Here is a 21,693-nt window from a genome sequence, read left to right as displayed (position 1 = left end):
TGCATGTTCGGACTAACGGGACTTCGGATCTATGGGCAGTTTCCGTTTAGGGAGGCTACTTCCAGCTTACCTGAGTCTGCTGATCTGAGCTCTCGGGAGGGTTTGTAGGGTGCATTAATGAGATTGGTGTAGTTCCGCAACTAATATTAAGGGGGTATGTACGTGTACAGTAGATGGCTGTGGTGTGAATGACATGACCGAAGCAGTCGCAACACAGCAGGCTTGTTATGCTGGTGAAGTGATATGAGGGGTTCAGGGGGGCAACAAAGTGCCAATCGATCCTCATAATAATAATAATAATTTTGTCTCCGCCGCTTAATTAATAACGAGCGAGCGCCCGTGTGTGCACGGACTCCTAGTTGCATGCGTGCTGCTCAGGGCTCAAGCAACCACACTGCCTGCCCTTGTCTACGAACAACAAACATTAAGTTATCAAACGGCGAAAGTAGCCGATCTGCATGAGGAAACTAACTACACTTTTGCAGCCTCTGCTGCGTTACGTTGAGTGGTGATGTTTGATGTGAACACTGGGCCGTGTATCTGTTTCACTACACGTAAAGGTTTCAAGTAACACATGTCATTGCAGTGAATGTAAAATTTTTCTTTCATTTTTGATAAAATGCCAGATGTCGAGGTGCCCAGATGTCCTATTGTGCCCACTTATCCTGTATCCAATTTTAGTTGCCAAACCAATAGGTTGTCTCTTGTAGCCTAATTGACTTTTATTCTCGCTTGTAATCTTATGCAAGGTGCATAATGGACTACTGAAGGCTACATGCCTGTAATTGTCTTCCTCTGGGTTTTTTTTTAAACTTTAACACACTTCTATGCACCATGTGACCATGTAAGTTCAAGATATATGTATTTGAATTTATTGACCAGACTAGCAATATAATACAACAGAACTTCAAAAGCTGCTTCCATCCATGACGCATGGATTGGCACACACATTCGGTAAAGGCAACTTTGGGAAAACACCTTTTTTACCAACCCAAAAATTGATGTTATTATTCATTTGATTTATTTTTCTCTTACACAGACTTTTATCCCTGTCTAGTACAGGGGTAGGCCGATGCAAGTTTGCGCGGTTCCCCTTTCACAACGTTTTACAAATCATATATTGGGACATGGTCTGAAAATGTTCTGTACAGTATTCAAAAATTGATGCGTTTTGTGTTTTTTCAGAACTTGGGTCAGGATTTAGAAGGTGTTTTTAGAATTGTCCTCAGTCCAAAATGGTTTAAATTGTGTTAAATCAAAACTTGTTTCAATCTGTTAAGTTTAAATGTGGTTGTAATGTACCAGCCAGATATTAATCATGTTAAATGTGGTTGTCTCAGACGGAAGGCCAAATCCTACACAAGATGAAGGAGTTGAAGCTACTGAGAGAGAACAACGGCAAACACGATAAACATTTGGAACATGACATGCAGGTAAAGTGTGTGCGAGTGTATAATGTTCTGAAGGCCCTAAATGGTCTCATAGCTGTGTCACCCTGGTGTGTGAGAGTGGGTCCTCTGTGGGAACAAGGAAGTCAAAACCGTGCTGTTTGTTCTGATGCATCGCTGTCTGGTTAAATTGTTTCTTTGGGTCTCACTTTGATTTAATATCAATCTTGTGTCTGTGTGTGTGTAGGAGATGGAATATGAGGAGCAGAAATTGAGAGTGGAGAAGGAGTGGCCATGATGAAGCTCTCCAGAAACTGAAAGCCACAAAGCAACAGTTGGTGTTTTCTCACTATTTACTGTCGAAACCTATTGCATTTAACCCTTTAAGATGTTGTGGTGTGTGTATACATTAGCAACAGGATTTTTATTTATTTTAATAAACCTCTAAATGGGTTAACTGATCATTGTTGTGGAGGAGATGTTTGTAATTGCAGTATATTATATTTCAAAGGTAGTTTATTTTGGTGTTTACACCCAACTCTGATTTTAGACTTAATCTGTACCCTAGGTACCACCTGGTGCAGATTGAGACCACTGAAGAGAGACTAACAGTGCGTAACAACCTGTCCACTATTTTATCCGCTGCTGCCGAACACGTGGCTCTTTTGGAGGTACAGTACAACATGTGAACTATAGCTAACTTAATGACTTGACACTATCTGAACCGTTAGACTAGATCAGGGCTACTCAACTTTAGATGGCTCAGAGGGCACTCTGCAAAATTGCAAAAGTCCAAGGGCCGCAAGCTAAAAATTTCAGTATTTTTGAGTCGTTTACAATTTTATTTTACAACGGACTACACGACTACCGTAGTCTAAAAATGAAGGACTGCACAGTAAAAAGCCACATTTCCATCTAAGGCCAAACCTCACTGAACAAAAACCTTGTGATTAATGATGACGTTACAAAACCAGGCTTCATTCACGTAGAGAACATAATGATGAATAGATTATCACAGGTGAATAAGTAATACTCGGCTGACATAAGGCCATATCACTTTCTCTTGGATTAAACGATAAAATGCCTACAATCTTGTGCAGATATATTAAGCCCACAGTTGAGTAGCACTGGACTAGATGGTACAGATCTAGACTATTTCAGTTGTTTTCAAACATTTTCATGTTGAGGACCCCCATCCCCCAAATGAATATGCATTATGCACCCCATCTGAAAATGTTGTGCCAGGGGCCCCCATAAGTATAATGTTCAAAATGGCAATTGTGAAATCAGAAAAAGCTGATAGTGATGCTTATCAAATAATTTGGGGACCCCAGACCCCCACTCCAGTACCACTGGACTAGATGGTGTAGATCTGTTCACACCAAAGAGATCCCCAGTGACTGGCTTTTTTCAGTATGAAACTATCTTTATTTTCCGTTCATTGACTTGTTACTTGGACAACAAATGTTATTTAATTAACTTCTACCTTAACCACTTAAGCCTTAATTTATACTTAACATGGTCAGTGAGATTGTTTTTTTTAAGAAAATTACAAGCATTGCTGAAATGATTATCAAATGGTTTACATGTAGGAAGTTAAATTTGAACATTGCAAAATGGCGTATTTAATCATGGTTTTATAACTTATCTTTGTCTAAGCTGAGATCTTGTACCCCTTCCAATCAACAGAAATTCACGGAGAATCAGAAAAGACAACTGCATGGCATGTCTGCATTGACAGCGGAACACCAGATCCAGCCGATCAAGGATATGGTTGACTCCTTCAAGGAAAAGGCTGATGCTTTGTATGCTCAATGGGACAAAGCTGAGGCTTCTTCACAGTTCATGGGAGAAAAGTAAATTGAAATGAAAACGCAGACTTTCACAGTAGATCGAGGTCCCAAAGATGTTAAATTTGATGTACATTCAGTCATAGAACTGCACAGATCCATTTGAAGAATTGTATTTGTGAGAATCCCCAGCAATAAAGGATTTTTAATGTGATCAGAGCGCCTTGGATGTGTTTTTCTTTGTCACTTTACACTATGGATTTCTTAACCCATTAAAACCAGGAAACTTTTTTGTTTATGTAGCAAATTCAGATGCTGTATGATAAGAGCCAGAACCATCGATTAAGACTGAGTTACGTTCACTTCATGGGACCAGTCCAATGGTGGCTCTTCTACATACTCCTATTGGTGAATAGGGACACCGGAAGTTTATGGAATGCAATGGAGTCTATGGGCTCGCGCAAGTACATGATCCACGTGACTGGGCTGTTTTCTGCTCCCTCAATGTTGTAACTGTCTTACTCTATGGCTCTGATAAGAGCACCCCTCACGTCACACGGGTGTGATCTTTTTTTTTTTTAAAGATGATAAACCCGAGTACGTTTTCGATGTGACCACTAGATGGCACTGTTGTCTTTAAAGTCTTAATGTTGCAAGCAATCTACCCACAGGCATTCAGAAGGCTATAATTATGGAACACTGTTTATGTCCGCATGCAGTGCAACTTTTTTCTTTTTGCTGACACGATGAAAGTATGGTACGATTGGCAATATGAAAGATCTTATTTCATTGGTCGAATAATATACAGCTGCCGTTGGTGTTGGCCTGTCACGCTATTCAAAATATAACTTTATATTGTTAAATGTAAAAAATGGTTCGTACTATATATATATATATATAGAATATATATTTTTAATTACAATTTATTTACTTAACTAATTACTCAAATAGTTAAATGTTAGTTCATAAGTAAGCAAAGATTGTCCACATTGAAATGTTTTTTGTTTGTTTTTTTCCCCCTGAATATCTTAAGATAGAAAAAACTAATTGTTCGAATAGCCCTTGGTGTAAGTAACGTTCATGCGTTTTATTCTAGGCTACTTTATTCTAAGGATAACGGACCTATGTAACGGACCGACCCACTTCCGCTCTCTCAGCAACTCCCCATTATGTCAAAGCCTTTGTGCTTCAAGACAGCAAGAAGGGAAAAAAACAGCTGGATCCAAGGATTCTAGCTAGCGCTTTAGCTTGCTCTCAGTTTATCAAGCTATTATACTTTCCTCATCTCACCATTTTCAATAAGGTACGATAGATTAAAGTCCTCCAATTGTTTTCAAGAAAAGTAAGTCTTTGTGTGCGTGTCTGTGTCTGTGTGTCTTGTGGTGTGCTCAATGTGTTGTAGAACGGTTTTACCTGAACCATGTCTGTTTTGACCTAATTTTCCAAGTGCCTGATTATAGCTAGCCAGCAAGCTAACTAGCTAGCTTCTTGGGATGCCATCTAGCTCAACTAATTAGCCAGCCAGCATTTGCTTTTTGCTAGACCTAAGCAAATGATGGCTAAACTGGCTACATCCAAATGTACCGTTTCCTGTGAAGGTATATGATGCTACAGTACAGTAGCTGGCAAGGTAGAAATACTTAAAGGCAGCCTATGGTTATTGTATCTGCTTATGTTGTGCAAATGTTTTGGAACACTTTTAGTGTAACTTGTTGTTTCTGTGTGAACACAGATCAAAGTAATTCATGATGACATGCAAGTCACACTTCTGCAATTTTGATTAGTTAATCAAATGTGAAATATACCATGACATTGGATATTATTTATCTGTACATTTAGTACATTTTTGGTATGATATAGGCCTATATTGTATAGTTTTTTTTTTAAATTAAAGTACTATAATGACAGTCAGGTTAAATTGCGGACTAGACCCAATGGACTCAGCAGAACAGTCAGTCTTACTCATTTGGATGACAGCTCTTTTTCCATTCTCCACCAAGTTACCGGTAGTTTCACTACAGGTATGCTTTTGTAGTTACCGGTAGCTTGCAGTAGGCTAGCTTTTAAAATTATTAGACATTCAAACTGTCTTACACACACTACACACACGCTTTCTCTCTTTGGCTACCCTACAGATTTATCAACTTTGCCATCGAACAAAACTGAACACGCAGAGCTTTGATTTGCCTAAACATTTGAAGTTGTCTGTATAGTTGTACAGTTTATCCATTGTTATAAGATTACAAATTGCTAGGAGGTAGATTACAGCAATTGAGTACAATGGTTAATTTAGTGCAGTAGGGGCTGATTAACAAATTATTGAAGCTGAAATGGAAAACAGCCTTTCTTTTGGTAACATTCTAAGCACGTCAGTGTTTGAAAACACTACAATCCTAAATAAAGCTCTGGAAGCTTCAACCCTAACATTAGAAACTCCTGTCCAGCTGTTGCCATTGTATCGAGAGCTCAATCACTCAGGGAGTTAAAAACATGTCTTATGTTTGGGTTACAAGGCAAGAGAATCCATCCTTTTGTTTTGAGCACAGGCATAGGGTGGGAAATAACACTAGTCACCAGCCAACTACTGGGAAATCTTCAGCTATAGTTGGCAAGTGTGTATAGTACACTACCAGCCATTTTAGCAAATAGCCTACTGTAACCATTCAAGGGTAACTATGCTATTTAGTGGTTGAAACAGCTGCACTGTGTTTGGAATGTTTTAAAACATAGTGGACTTGTAATGTTAAATATACATACTTGTTAAAGAAAAAGAAAGGTCCCTCTACTGTGTTTGTATGTTAAAGTGGTCAAATGCTCCTTTTAAAGTGTCACACTGCTGTCTAATTATACCAGATTATCCTAGAATTTTGTGTTGGCTTTGATCTAGAGATTAAGCCGTTTGTAGAGGATTAAGTAGTTTGTACAGCATTGCTCTGGTTTTCTACATCCAGGATCAGAAAGCGGATAGTTGTGTGTTTAATTTATCGTTTGCTATAGGGACAATCCACTCTAATGTATGCTCATTGCTCCATCGTGCAACAGTTTCACTTGTTAAAAGAACAGATCTACGGAATAACACAAATGTGTTGTGAGCTTGTAGATCTGTTCTTTATGGCAAGCCACAGCATACTTAAATTAGCCTGAAAATAGAATCACAATGTGTGTCACTATTGTATCAGTATGACACAACATATTTATTTAGTAAGAAAAACTATGGCTATTGAATGTGACAGTCCTGTGTTTACTGACTACTATATATCAGTAATGTTGTGTATATGTTTTGTACAGTACACACAGTCCTGTGGCTGATGATGGTGTGTGAAGATGGAAGCTCCTGAATACCTGGACCTTGATGAGATTGACTTCTCTGATGATGCAGTGGTCAGTATTAATTACAGTGACCTAAAGAAAAATACATGCAGCATGAATTGAACCAACCTTTGGTCAAATCTGCCCACAGGAAATTGGTAAATGGAAATATGCTTCACGCAACATAATTCACAATAATCGGTGCAACACAAGGATAGATGACAGTGAAGTGATAATTTAAAATGAATCTATCAAACTATACTATAAGAACTGGTCAAACATTGGCCAACTTGTCAAATAATACAAGAAAGAGGCAAACATGTGAAAAAGCTGATCTACTACAAGCTCACAACGCCTCGCAGCGTGAGGCATTGTTGTGCTTGTAGATCGGTTATTCTCACAATACTTGTCTGTAGAACCGAGTGAAACAAAATGTAATGCCTCAACTACTACATTCCAAGTGCTTATCAGGGTTGGGGGTCCCCAGTTCAAATATGATTATTTTTGGAGGGTCATGGCCTGAAAAGGTTGAGAACCACCCTCTCCAAGACGAAGGTGTTGGCAGTGAGGGAGACTATACGAATTTGGCAGCACCTAGATTGGAAAGGAAAAAGAGAACTTTCATTTGAACTGAGCCTTACTTTCTCTGTTGCGCTCTGCAGTATTCTGTGACGTCCCTAAAGAGCATTCCAGAGCTGTCAAGGAGGAGTGATGTCCAGGGAGAAGAGAGACCAGGTATAGCTCCCTGAAGCCTCCTTCTATGGTGTTATTCAGTATGGCTGTAGATATCCATTATTTTCTTATCGATTACTTTGTCAATTAATCAAATAATTGAGAAGCAATTTTCTTATTTACTTATGTTTTAAATATATCTGCAAATTGATGCAAAAATACATTCTACTTGATTTTCTTTAATAATCTAAATTGATTAGTCCGATGAACCATTTGTAAGCACTATTTTATAAAGAAAAAAATTGATCTATAACATCACAATGCATCGCATTGCAACATGAGCTTGTAGATCAGCTATATCGACCTCATTTCCCCCTCTGTATTTAGTGTTCTTGCCGCTAAGGATGAAGTTATATTTACGCTGAACTAAAGCTGTGCATAGCTTAATCTTATGTTGGTGTGTATATGCAGTAATTAATCCTTGTGCACACAAATTAGAGTGCCGTTGACTAGCTTGAAGTGGATTAGTTTAAATTAAATTACACTAAAGTTCAGGTGTCCTGGTGACATAGTCAGATAATGTGTTCACCACATGATCTGTGTCTCTCTTCCCTGTCTCCTTCTACTGCATGGCCTATGTACCAGAATTACCCTCAAATGCTGTACATTAAATAAAAAGGGAAATATAAATGTCTTAACTTTTCCCCTGGCTGCACCCAGTGCCGGCCATCAACTGGAGCCGTGGTGTCTCGTCTCACTCTGGAGGAGGCATCAAACCCACAGGCCTCGCTGACGTCCACAGCAAGTTCCGCCCGGTGAAGAGGGTCTCCCCTCTGAAACACCAGCCAGAGACCAATGACACCGACTCGGATGGCAAAGTCCAGGGGCAGGGACAGGGGCAAGGACAGGGGCAGGCACCGGCAGAGCAGGGGGAAGACGGCAAAGAGGACTCGGGCACGGATAAACCACCCCAGCCTTCAACCTCTTCTGACGGTCAGGGGGGGAAGGCAAGGGGCTTGGGTGTTGGTGGTGGGGGAGGAGGAGGAGGCAACAACCCTCAGGCTCTGTTTGGAGAGCTTGAGCACTACGATCTGGACATGGATGAGATCCTGGATGTGCCTTATATTAAATCCAGCCAGCAGATGTCCACGCTGCCCCGCGTGCCCCACGACAAGCGCTCCATCACTGGGAGTAACCTGGGAGGAGGCACCCTGGAGAGGAACCCACGGGGGAGCCTGAAGGGCTCAGCCCTTCCCCACAACGAGCCTCTCAGTGCCCAGACACAGGTGAGGAGGTCATGAGTCATGACACAAACATCCTTCCTTGAAACCACTACCTGCACTTGCTAAGATCTGACAACTATGTTGGACCTCTCGTGTTTGTTAGTGGTAGTTTCAAATAAGAGTCATTCAATTCAATTATGTGCGCAACCATGATTATGCCGTCTCATCTGAACTGGTTCTACAGTAAGTTGTGTAATTCTGTGGCATTTACACTATACACTATACACTATAATTGTATTGTATATAGTCATAGCACGCCATAGTACATATGTATAGCATAGTAGTAAATATGTATAGTTTATATGTATAGTGTATGTATAGTTTCATTATATAGATATTCCACTGTTACTTTCTTAGCTTACGCATGTTTCATGATATTGATAAATGCTTTTATGTGATGTATTCCCATGCTTTTGTTCTTGCTTAAATGTAAGTCGCTCTGGATTAAGAGCGTCTGCTAAATGCCTAAATTGTAAATTGTAAATTGATGTATGGGTCAAGGTCAAGGTCAGAAAGGTCAGGGGCACGGTGGCACAGTTGGTAGTGCTGTCGCCTCACAGCTAGAAGGTCCTCGGTTCGATTCCCGCTGGGGACGCTGTGGGCACTGGCGGCGTGTTCCCTCCTCCGCGTCATCAGTGCCCATACCCGAGGCGGGGGTTGGCGATAGGGCCTTTCTGTGTGGAGTTTGCATGTTCTTCCCGTGTCCCCTAGGGTAGATACCCTCACAAAAACATGCCGTAATCCTGGTCTCTAAAAAAACTACCTGCCTGATGGAGGGGAAAGGAACTGGTCGGAATAACGTGTCCCTTCCACGCGCTACGTCCGGCCGGGGAAATTCCCCTCTGTCAGGTGAAAAGAAGCAGCTTGGACTCCTCATGCATAGAAGGAGGCATGAGGTCAGTCCGCTGCCCCCCCAGGTTGGCAGAGGAAGTGTAGCGCCCAGGATTACATTAGATAATTGGCACTGGGTGAAAAGAAAACTGGGTTACAAAATCGTGGGGTAAAAATCGTTTTTTGCCTCAGTAAGCGTTCCCGCATAACACCCGGGTATAACCCATTCTGACCGGGCACCCATTTTGGTGTTGGCATCATGTTATGCTTTAGCTATTGAAAAATAGCAGATCTACAAGCTCATATCGCGCCACCGAGTGGCGCGATACGAGCTTGTAGGTCTGCTATTTTTGAAAAATCGAAGACACTTTTAGAATCTGATCTCAGGTCAGAATGGGTTAATAATGAAACTGTCAGGATGTAATAGACATTTTTAGAATCTGATCTCAGGTCAGAATGGGATAATGATGATGTCACGTGCATACCCTCTATACCACCATATTCCTGTTCATTCTGTAGTACTGTACTGTTCTAATATAGTGTATGTAGTATCCCTGTCAGTACCTAGGCCAGGGTAGCTTGTCTTTTAGATGTGTGGTTTATGCAGCATACGATACATGTGTGCTGTACTTCCCTGTAGTACTGTGTGCTGTCGCCAGTGAAGTGGTCAGACCTGAGGAAGTCTAAATCCATGGACCCAGACTTCCACCACCATCACCTCCACCGCTCCCCGGGTGCAGGAGGAGCCTACCTCCCTGACCACCACTCCCCTGGACACCTCAGCTGCTCCTCCTCTCTCTCCTCCTTCTCTGATGCAGGTATGTTTCATAACACTAATAGTTATCAGCGTAACACAAAGTTGAATCAGTCCGATGTTTTGATATTTTCAGGTATTTTTGTCTCCACGTGGCAGAGACTATGTTTAGCACCCTGTCTATCCGTCAGTCCGTTAGTCCGTCTGTAGCCTGAGCTAACGTGTTAGGTTTCTGGTCTAGAGGGGCGGGTAGCGGCTGAGATTTGCGCACGCCCTGATTGGATCTCATCGATCTGTCCGTCACCCCCGGCCCCTCCTCTCCCCCCCTAGTGCAGCGCTACGTCACATCATTTGGAGCGACGCCCACCCGGAAGGGTTGACTCCCACTTTTAGACCAGAGCGGCCAATGCGTTCCTCCAGGCTTTCAATTGTTGCACCAACAAAAATGAAAGCCTGGTACCGAGGCTAGTCCGTCTGTGAACAGCTAACCTCTGGCTCCGTTGGCCAGATCTGCATGAAACCTCACACATTCCCTGGATGCCAGAACAGAAATTCTTCAGATCGGCCTGTAATAGCTCCACGAGGCTGACTTTTGCAAAACAATCTTTTTGTCTCCTACAGATTGTGTCCAAACATCACAAAAATCGGTACTCAGTATCTCTATAGTCATGTGATTTGTCATATTCAATTCTGATTGGCTAAGAAAGATAATGCATAAGGTTTGCAGGAGTGGTTCGCTTCGAACAAAATGCCTCAAATTTTGAATGCTGCGTCCGATTGTCGTGAAACCTTGCATGCACATTCCCACTAGGCTGAGGAAGAAATGCCACCCTTTTCACATTAGCCTATCACAGCACCACCAAGAGGCTGACTTTTTGCAAAACTGCCTCAAATCATCCGAATTGCCGTGAAAGTCACACATGCCTGTTATAGCATGACCAGGTGGCCGATGCATTCTGAACATACTGGCCCACAATAACCTACCTGACCTGGCAAGGACTTGTGCTGCGAGGTGCACTTTTTCTAGTCTAGTCATCTCTTTTCTGTCTGTTATTTGATAGCTTTTTCCATTTTTAATATCAATGTTTTTCGTATTCAGTCAAAGTTAACGTTTATAATAAATAAACGTTCAAATAATAATTTGATACACTATATCACCCAGCTGTAGCCATATATTTACCTAATGCCGATTCATTTCCAGATAAGCTGCTGTCAGCGAGAGTCTACTCAGACTCCCAGAGCCAGAGGCCTGGTGTGGAGGCTCCAGGTGGTCAGCTCCAGGGGATGAAGTTCTCTCTGCCAGGCGGCAGTCTGAGCAGGCAGGACAGCTCCAAGGGCAGGCCCCCTGCACTAGGAGTCTCCAGGGGCTACGGAGCAGGAGGAGGAGAGGTGGACGAGGAGACAAAGAGAAACCAGAACATCATCAACATCATCAGAGAGGGACAGATCTCGCTGCTGGTGAGTGTGACATCATCACAGAGGGACAAATCTTGCTCCTGGTGAATGTGCCCTTCATAAGAGACCAAATAGATATCATTTTAGGGGTCCTTGACATAAAAGGTTTTGAGGACCACTAATATATACTAACTAACTTTTTTTTTTTTTATAGATTTGTAGAATCTGTCTTAGATCTTAATCCCCTGTAATTGGGAGCTTTATTATAACAAAATGTAGCAACTTTTAGCTTGTTTGGCTAACGGCCGATGTAATCTACCTAAAACCAGCCGAAATCTGCGCGTGCACGGTCAATCACGCGCGCGGTCTTTATGTGCATCGCTGCGTAAAATGCGATATTTTGGGCTTGATTAGAGCTTAATTTGACTTAGTTATTAAAATAAACAATGATCACTTAGCATCCCGGACATCTGATAGTGCTGCACAGTCCAAAGCTAGTACCGGATGTTATTGCTCCTTAAACTGGAAGTGACATCGCCAGATTCGCTCTATTTCGTCAAAATCGGCATAATGGTGACGTTACCGCCACCTTCAGGACTGAGTGTCTAATACTATAGGATTGCCATGTGAGAATGAGATGTAGTGTGTATATCACAGCTTTTTCTATCGGCATTAAAATGACGAATGAAACATATGAATAGTGCAGGCAGAAGGCACAATCCACTGCTAATTAGGCTGGCCATAAGCCAGTTAATGGGCACTCTACTCTACTATATTCTGTAGCCACATCTAGCAGCAGACAACCTGGAGTTGATCAGGGACGAGGATGGGAACAACCTGCTCCATATCGCAGCCTCCCAGGGCCATGCCGATTGTCTCCAGCACCTCACCTCCCTGATGGGGGAGGACGGCCTCAATGAACGCAACAGCCAGCAACTCACTCCTGCAGGCCTGGGGGTCAAGGTAGGGCAAAAGGAGCAATAGACAACAATACATTGTATTGGGACAGCAGACAATCCAGGTTGTCGTTTAAAACTTAACAAATTAAGCTGGAGAAATCTTGAAAAACATGTCTTTCAGAATGGCCATCTGGAGTGTGTGAGGTGGATGGTGAGTGAAACGGAGGCCATAGCAGAGCTCAGCTGTACCAGGGAACACCCCAGTCTGATCCACTATGCTGGCAGATACGGGCAGGTAACCAGCACACTTTTCTTCCCTGAGAATTGCCGCAGCTTGCAGATGTCATTATAGGAAAAACAGTGAAAATAGGTATGTATATACTATGGTTTGAGTGGTTGCATGTATTGTAAGTGGTTAACTAAATGAGTTACACACACTTTAATGATGTCTGTGTGTGTGTGATTTCCATCTCTCGCTCTCTCCAGGAAAAGGTGTTGCTGTGGCTGCTGCAGTTCATGCAGGAGCAGGCCATCTCTTTGGATGAAGTAGACCAGCATGGGAACACTGCAGTTCACGTAGCAGCCCAGTATGGACACCTCACCTGTTTACAGGTAGAAAAAGTAGTTTTGAAGTTTAAGTTTAAGTTTATTTGAGGTTGAGTGGTGCACTCAACCTTTTGGGTTGCGGTTGGATAGCGGGCGGATAATTAATTTACGGTTGCGTTTGACAAAAAACGTCATCTGCAGATCTCTAATAGGTGGATATATGGAGAGTGAGGTTCATACAGTAAGACTCAAGTCTCCATCTCAGTGGCTGCAGTATAAATGGAAACCATGCAATATTTTCTTACCCACAGCTCGTGTGAGCAGCATTTCCTATTGTTAGCAGCATTCTGCCTTAAATGCATTCAGATTTATACAATATACCACACAAATAATACACAATATATTACAACAGAACTGCATTCATTTTAACACCTCAGGGTTCTGTGAAAGGCCTGGTGTGTTTTATTTTGGGCTGTCTGGAGGGCCCGATGTTATCAGTCATGCCTGTTTCCTGTGGGCCAATCTGAGAACCCGTTGACAAAAAAAAGGAAAAAACGCCTTCTGCTGTTTGTATCCATTTAAATTTGCCTCTGGGGGGGCCGCCCAATAGAATGTGGATAACTGGAGGCTGGCCCTCCTCTTCCGGTGGGGCGCCTATGTTTTCATTCCCACTAAAAACAATGTATACACGTTCTGAATGCCCCTGCTGACAGAATCAGTAGTGCAGCTCGAAATCTGTTCTTGAGAGATTACTCATGGGCCAACCTGGCCACCAATCAAATGTCTGGAATGACGATACTTCACCTCCACAGGACCAGAGCCATAGAGTAAGACAGAATTGCGACAACTCCGTTCACTTCATGGGGCCAGGCTCTTCTACATAGACTTCTATTGAAAAGGGACAACCGGAAGTTTACGGAATGCATTGGAGCTTATGGGCTCGCGCGAGTACCTGAATACATTGAGGGGGTTTTCTGCCCCCTCAATGTCGTAACTCTGTCTTACTCTCAGAGCCCTTAGGGCTAATTTATGTTAATGTGTAACTGGGACAGTGGGGAGCTCATGGGTCCATTTGGTTGGATTTCTACTGTGTACAGTGCAGTGACAGAAATATAAAAGTTAAATACAATGGATAATGAGTGAGCCTTGGCTGGCACTGTAGTGCGAATAAGACTATTGAATAGCTGCCAGACAGGAAGTATGTCCAGCTGCTATGGTCAGATTAGTGGGCGGACTACCTGATCTTGAGCAAAACATTACAGTGATTCTACAGTAGCCCTGTTCTAAACTGTGTGTGTGTGTGTGTGTGTGTGTGTGTGTGTGTGTGTGTGTGTGTGTGTGTGTGTGTGTGTGTGTGTGTGTGTGTGTGTGTGTGTGTGTGTGTGTGTGTGTGTGTGTGTGTGTGTGTGTGTGTGTGTGTGTGTGTGTGTGTGTGTGTGTGTGTGTGTGTGTGTGTGTGTCCGTGTCCGCCCAGACCCTGGTAGAGTACGGCTCTAATGTTACAGTACAGAACCAGCAGGGAGAGAGGTCTTCCCAGAGTGCCGAGCGGCAGGGTCACACCACTTGTGCACGTTACCTGGTTGTTGTTGAAACCTGCATGTCTCTGGCCTCGCAGGTGGTCAAACTTACCAAGCAGCTCAATGAGTGAGTCCCCCCGACCCCCCCCCCCCCCACACACACACACACACACACACACACACACTGACACTTAGTTGTAGTAAAGTAGCAAAAATAGCAGATCTAAAAGTTCACAATGCGTTGTTTGTAGATCGTTATTTTTACCAAATGTGTGATTTGTTTATTCTTGCACTTGTTCTATTACATTGTTACCTACTGTATAAGCCCAAAATACACATGGCATGGTAGGTTTACTATCACTGTAGCCATAAAACCCTAATATATCCAAAGTGCATAGACAATGTTTCTGAGAGAGAAGCGTGTACCAGTCCCAGAAGAGGGACAAGAGTTTACCACTTAATTTTTTTTTAGATTTGTACATTTTCAAAACATTTCGGAGATAAATATAAATATAGGTAAAATAGCTGACCTACAAGCTGAAAGCGATAAACACATGCGTGTTGTCCCACCTGCAGACAAGCCACAGAGAGGCTGGCTCTACAGAACCAACTGCAGAGTCAACTGGATCCCAATAAGACTGAAGGAACACCCAACAGGTCACCCAGGTAACAAACACACACATGAACACATGCACAGCACACATCCCCTCTGGCCTACCTTCACAAAACACTGGTTTCTTACACTGCAGATCAGAACCCCAAATGGGAGTGGTCTTTGCATGGAGTATGTTTCTAGTATACAGTATTATTAAGCCCTGGTCCCAGGGTGAAAGACTACTTATCAAAATGGTGTCATTAGCTGAGGAAGTTTACTTTCCCAAATGCCAAAACTGTTTTAATTCAAACTAAAACGTCATTGTCCTATTAAAGGGAAATTCTTCACAGAATACGCAGATTGTTATCTCTCTCTTACAGTAAAATCTGTGAAAGAATGTAAGAAATTAGCCAATTCTGTCCAGTTATTATCATAAATAAACACCACAAAGGTATTAAAATCACAACCTACAATTTGCTGCGATAATATCTCAGCCAGTGACATAAATATCGACGTTGCAACCGGTGCGCTGTACCGGGGCCCAGCCGCCGTGGGGTCCCATGAAGAAAAAAGCAAACAAAAAAGGGCGAGGCGATCTAATTTTCTCTGCCAAAAACCTGCGTGCGTCCTGGAGTTGCATGCGTGCCCATGTGGATCTGCTCAGAGCTAAAGCAGCTTAAAGTCACTGGCAGTGACTTTAAGTGTTATTTAGCACCAACATTAGGACAAATCTGAGAACCCATTGGCAAAAAAATAAAAACGGCGTCCTCTGCTGCTTGTTTCCTTTCAATTTGCAGAATCTCTTCTTGAGAGATTAGGACAAATCAAACAGCGAAAGGTGTCGATATTAGGGTTGTCCCGATCGGATCGGGTGATCGGCGGAAATCGGCTCAGATCACATGATTTTCAAAAGATCGGAAACGGGGAGAAAATATCAGATTTTTAATTATCTAATGTAAATCTCAAAGAAAGGTGTATAAGAAATGAGATTTTGTAAAAACTGTTGTGTTTATGCTAGTTTTCCTTCTGGTCCAAGTCAGAGATCATCATGCTATTTGTTTTCCTTTTGGTCCCAGTCAGAGATCATCAAACAAAGACTAGTCACACTCAGAGGCGTGAAAGACAACTATGATGAAAACAAAGGAAATGCAACCCCCGCTATGCATGATGGCATAGGTGATTCCCTCAACGCCATTGCCGTAGATCAATGGCAATTGTGCTTTTATAGCGCTTTCGATTGATCAAGTCACAATGCTACTCACGTTAGCATCGGGTTGCTAGCTGTTGTTTTCATAACACTGGGTCGCGCCATCTTCGATCGTCGTCACCATAAACACCCCTTCTATCTGTGTCTTCAATCGCCTGTATCTCCTATTCCTTGTCCTAGATGGCATTTTTGGTCAAAACAAGGTTTATTTAGGCAAATGCCATCCGAATAATTTTACATTTATAATTGGTAGTAATAGTATCAAGTGCCAGTGGAAGTACTGTAGGTGTGCAATTCTGCATGTCATTGACAACTTACCTGCCACCACTGATTTGTGAAAATAAGAGAGATGTTCTCTCTCCCTCTCTGGACTTCAGTTCCCATCAGCCCTCAATGGAGGCGTGGTCAGAGATGACACTGACAGCAGAGGGCACTCCTGGAGACAGCCACTGGGTTGTTCGACAAGGGTGTGTAGCTCCAGACTCCGTGATACGGCAGCTCCTGGGAAAGGACATGTCGGAGACACTATGTCCCAGAGATAGGCTGCCCACAGCTGGCAGCCTAGCCAGAGAGGGTCCCTGTGGCTCTGTGGCTCCTGGGGGTCCCCCTGGAGGCCGCAGAGTAGGTCTAGTCGAGAAGAGAGAGCTCAAACTAGCAAGACTCAAACAAATCATGCAGCGCTCTCTCAGTGAATCAGATTCAGACACTTACCCACCAGAAGAGGGTAAAAACCCTGGAGCCCCATCTGCAGGTGCGACACGCCCTGATAGGCCTACCCACCTGCCAATCACAGAGGAGGAGCCAGTCACAAATAATCTCAATTTGGTGACAAAAAAGCACCTCCCCTCGTCTTCCTGTTCCTCTACTGCTCATGGGGCTTCCAAATCCATTGACGTTGCTGGGTGCAACCGTTCTCCAACGTCTTGTGATCCAGAGACTATGGATGGTAAACCGGCAGATGGTTCTGGTGAGTTTCATGACCACAGCAATGGTCAGAAAGTTGCCACCAGTCCCAAAAGTGCCCTGAAGTCCCCTTCATCTCGCAGGAAGACATCCCAGAATCTTAAACTGAGAGTCACCTTTGACGAGCAGATCCACAAGAGCTCCAACCAGGAAGCAGAGCCAGCCAAGGGGCATCATGGGAAAGAGAGGACTCCTGCAGGCGGTTCTGAAGGTAAACGACCATTTGGAACATTTAGATCCATTATGGAAACATTGAGTGGCAACACAAACCACAACAACAACAACAACAACAGCAGTGGTAGCAATCAGTCAGCCACTGCTGTTAAACATTCTGTTGGTGGAACACCTGCAACTAAACATTCCGTGTCCGGAAGCACTCAGAACTCGCCTGGCAGGAAGTCAACAGAAAGTAAAGGCAGTCCTGGACAAGGCCCCAAGGGCAAGAACAAGACCACTAACGTTTAGTTCAGAATAAGTGCCTACTCAAGGGCAGGGAACAAAACTGTAGCAGTGGGTTTTATAATATTCAGCTTATTAAGGTTTAGATACATGAGCAACATTGAGAGACAATGCAGTTCGCTAATTCTACCTAAAGTTATGACCAACTGACATTTTATTATTTATTGTCCACTCTGTTTTCAATTTTCAGGTTTGACTTCCTCAGCCAGTCTGGGAATTTTAACTGGTAACTAGCAGATTGCAATAAATTGGCTTTTTATCATCCATCTGGTCCCTGCTCAATTTAGTGTTAATCAATAGTAAGACTTTTCCCCTCCAAATGTTGCTCATGTATAATAACTGTTTACAGTGTTTTCATACAATGTGGGGCTGAAACATGTTTCTAGGCTGTTGTTTCTATGTTATCGTTGGCATGATGTATTTGATATGACGTCAACTGTAAGAGGTGAATGAGAATGTGTATTTCATACCACTTTGAGACGTTTAAGCAGATTAGCTTATGGATGTTATGATGGTTTGTTTCCATTTGCTTGTCAGTCCTACAGAAACCATATCTCCAGAACAGAACTTTGAATAGGAGAACAAATTGATGTTCTTATTCATATTCATATACATACATTTACACATAGTTTTGACTTGAGCCTAAGTTATACTTATAATGTGTGCTGTACCAAGCACCCGAAATATATAGCCACTCTTACAAGCTCACTACAAGTACACAATTCATCGCACATGTTATGAGCTTGTACAGTAGATATTGGTATAAATCATTAGACCCAAGGTCATAATATAGGAGAATAGAATTATCGGCGCATGTAATCAGAAATTACATGTTGCATGCAATATCTTTTTTGTGATAGACCAGTGGTTCTCTACTTTTCTTTCTTTTCTTTTTTTTTTTTTTTTTTTTACATTACATTCAAATCTTGGTGTTTTGCTGATTATTTTTGGGCCCACTTGCAATATCACCATGGCCAACCAGTGGGCCCCGGCCTACAGGTTGAGAACCACTGTGGTAGATTTTATATGATGTCTAAAGGTAGAAAAAGTCAAGGTTTTGGTCCGGATGCTGTAACATACTGTAACCACACATTTTGGACATTGTCCACTCAACACTAAAGATGAAATTGTAAAATATTAGTATTTATGTTTTATGCACACAATTATAGAATTAGAACGTTTACAAATAACGTGGTTATGTTCACCAGCACAGCAAATGTATTTGAAACCACTGTATATGTTTAACAGTATTTAAAGTTTTTTTTTGTTTAGTTTTTATATTGTATTCCACTATTTTTTATTCTCTTGGTTATTATCTATGCAGTATTTGTTTGGCATTAAGTAGAATTTAGTTGGGTGTTGTGACTATTAAGTGAGATTGGGAGGTTGTGGGATGCACCTTCTATTAACAAAGGACTGTAGTTGACCAGCAAGCTGACAGAAAATACAGATTGAGAATCCAGAGAATGTGCACTCTGTCCTGTCAGTGGAACTGTGTTGTTAGCCTATTGACGCCTGAGAAGAGTTATACAAATGTTTTTAGATTTTTGTCAAATGACAAATGATATTATATCGGTGTGTGTGGTCACTTGGCTGCTCGCCACTATTTCAAGTTCGGTACCTGGCCCCAACTGTCGACCGTTTGTACATCAGCATGATGTAACCACAAGTTAACAACGTTTTTCTTTAAATGCCATGCTTAGCATCTTAGTTATTTTACCTCTAATTTAAATTTGTGAGATGCACGTTCCTATTCACATAATGAAGTTGTTTTAATGACATGACTCATGTTCACAAATTAGGCTTTTTTTGAATGACAATCTCCTCAAGAATAGTTGCTGTACCTTACTGGTATATACCGATATCATAGAAAACAGCTTCAAAACACACAATATAAAACATGCATGCACACACACACACACACACACACACACACACACACACACACACACACACACACACACACACACACACACACACACACAGTTAAAATATTGTTTGTCCCTTAAACTAGTCCAATAACCAAGCACAATTTATAGCATTTACTTTGAAATGACTGCATGTGGTGTTCAATGTAACTGTTCAGTAGTCTGCTAAGTTCAGAAGTCAGAAGTTTGGATGAGTAAGTGCGGTCGACTCTTGTGTTTAAACACTGCCATTGGTTTTGTGTCCATAGTTCATGAGTGATGGTGCATCTTTTGAGGCAATTGAGATCTGTAATATTTGAAAGACATTTCAATTTTACACAGGGCAATCTTAAGCATTTATTCCATAAGTTCAAGGTTTTAGGATCTCTGCAGTGCAATGACCCTAACCCAATATTTCGGGTCATGGTACGTATATCTCAGAATCTTGAGGAATGTAAAAATGGACATGTAAGACTGGAAATGTAAGTGAAAACATTGATTTTAGGAGTTTGATACTGACAAACTGGGATAAAGACATTATGGGTGACATTAAATATTGTCTTGATTGATTGATAGAATACTTAGTCAGAAATGTATTATTGGTGAAATTGCCCCTCCACATTGCCTGGAGAATGTGTGTCTCAGCCTTACAGATCAGTATGATTAATGTCTGTTGAGATTTACTTGGAATGCAGTCTTTGTTTGAATTAATATCAGTTTAATAGCCATAGGTAATAGAATATTTCCTGTTTCAAATCATGGGATTTTCAACAGAGGTGATTTTGTTTTGTTACATTTTTTGTTTTTGTTTTTTAACCAAAAATACCTGATTTACATGAGATTGTGATCGACTTTTCGGTGCCTGGCCTTATAGGATTGATTGACATCAGTATACCCAGCCACTTGGATGTTTACTCTCTCTCTAAAAAAACAAACAAAGACAAGACAAGTTATTACACTAGTATTGCAATAGTTGTGAATGTTGAATCATGATTGTCTGACCTTAGTGATATCTTTCTTTTAGTCTTGTTTCTTAATAACCTACATATACTGTACCGAGACAGACAGAGCTCAACATTGAGCAAACACAATGTTCTCTTTAATATCCTTTAATTATTTAAACATTTTGTTGATCAACGCAGAACTAAAATAAACTGTAACTTTGTTCTCCGTGTACAAAATGTTTTCATTTCACTGGATACTTGTGTTTAAATGTCTGATAGTTAATTGCAACACAGATAGATATCTTGTCTCAACTCAAATCTTAGAAGGCAGGACATAAAATGTCAGTAAATTAAAATATTCCAATTAAACTAATGTGCATGACATTGCTTATCGTATCAACTTGGTGATTGATACAACACATTGTGAGCTTTGGTGTGTTTATAATGGCTCTCATGCTGCCTTATAGGACATTAAGAATATCTTTGTAAGTCAGAGGCTTGGAGTGATGTCTTAGTCGATGTTATAGCTTCATGTTTTGTGTAAAGTCTTAATACTACAACCATTTGGAAAAGATCAAAGTGCTGTCAAAACAGCTCTAAAATTGGTCAGAGACCCAGGGGAGATGGGGTTGTTGACAGCTGTCAGTGGCAATATGGGCAGAGCTTTAGTTATATGTGTCATAAGGAGGCATGTGGAATTTGACAAAATGTCACCCCAGTTAATAGTAATAATGGTGCTAATAATAGTAATCCATAGTTGGCTTTAAAGACCCAATCAGTGATACAAATTAAAACAAATGTGCAGGATCACCAGGGACATGTTCTCTATAGTTGAATGATGGACTAACACTAAACACACAAGTTTGAAACAGTATTTTGTGGCTGTAATAGATTTGGTTATGTTTGAGTAATCTCTCAAGGGTTCGCAGATTGACATTGGAGTAAAACACACCTATATTTTGATAGAAAGTTCCAAATATATTTCCCATCTACCAATCAAACACTAGAATAGTATCCCTAATTTATGTTCAATATCCCAGATTGTGCTTGTAATCCATAGTGCATGCTGCTCTTCACATTCATTTTTCATTAATTCAATTTCTTGCCTTTTGAGTGTTGATTTGTCCAGTTTTGCAGAATGTCACGGATGTGAATTAATGTCATCTATAGCCATCTGCCATAACCTAATAAAACTGCAGTTTGTATTGGCATATGAAGCTTTTCAAAATGCAAT

The 21,693-nt window shown here is 41.5% G+C and overlaps 2 protein-coding genes across 3 annotated transcripts in view; both read left to right on the top strand.

Moving 5' to 3' along the window:
• LOC310872749 (kinetochore protein NDC80 homolog) overlaps positions 1-4,611 on the top strand; it is a gene marked incomplete at both ends in the record, with an annotated part of 20,956 nt that extends 16,345 nt beyond the window's left edge. Inside the window, 5 exons of the mRNA XM_083784810.1 lie at positions 1,341-1,433; positions 1,636-1,676; positions 1,957-2,059; positions 3,078-3,244; positions 4,581-4,611. Coding sequence (XP_083640936.1) covers positions 1,341-1,433; positions 1,636-1,676; positions 1,957-2,059; positions 3,078-3,244; positions 4,581-4,611 — 435 coding nt within the window. The remainder of the gene's footprint in view (positions 1-1,340; positions 1,434-1,635; positions 1,677-1,956; positions 2,060-3,077; positions 3,245-4,580) is intronic.
• sncaip (synuclein, alpha interacting protein) lies at positions 4,347-21,693 on the top strand. 2 transcript variants are annotated; one of them, XM_083783740.1, is made up of 12 exons: positions 4,347-4,481; positions 6,467-6,559; positions 7,150-7,222; positions 7,880-8,445; positions 9,914-10,091; positions 11,229-11,485; positions 12,206-12,385; positions 12,503-12,616; positions 12,808-12,933; positions 14,342-14,511; positions 14,961-15,050; positions 16,564-21,693. In XM_083783740.1, the coding sequence occupies exons 2-12, from the start codon at positions 6,503-6,505 to the stop codon at positions 17,612-17,614; spliced, it is 2,862 nt and encodes a 953-aa protein (XP_083639866.1). In that variant the 5' UTR covers positions 4,347-4,481; positions 6,467-6,502; the 3' UTR covers positions 17,615-21,693. The 2 variants fall into 2 exon arrangements, with proteins under 2 accessions (XP_083639866.1, XP_083639865.1); XM_083783739.1 differs by having other exon boundaries at positions 4,371-4,520.

The sequence above is a fragment of the Protomyctophum parallelum genome, assembly GCF_964188405.1.
Source record: "Protomyctophum parallelum genome assembly, chromosome: 15".
NCBI lineage: Eukaryota > Metazoa > Chordata > Actinopteri > Myctophiformes > Myctophidae > Protomyctophum > Protomyctophum parallelum.
Note: the sequence above shows the minus strand (reverse complement) of the source record. Positions and strands in the feature narration are given on the sequence as shown.

Coding starts and splice junctions, on each gene's coding strand:
- sncaip (XM_083783740.1), top strand. CDS start 6,503: ATGGAAGCTCCTGAATACCTGGACCTTGATGAGATTGACTTCTCTGAT. Junction 12,617..12,807: donor ATGCTGGCAGATACGGGCAG/GTAACCAGCACA, acceptor CGCTCTCTCCAG/GAAAAGGTGTTGCTGTGGCT. Junction 12,934..14,341: donor GACACCTCACCTGTTTACAG/GTAGAAAAAGTA, acceptor GTGTCCGCCCAG/ACCCTGGTAGAGTACGGCTC.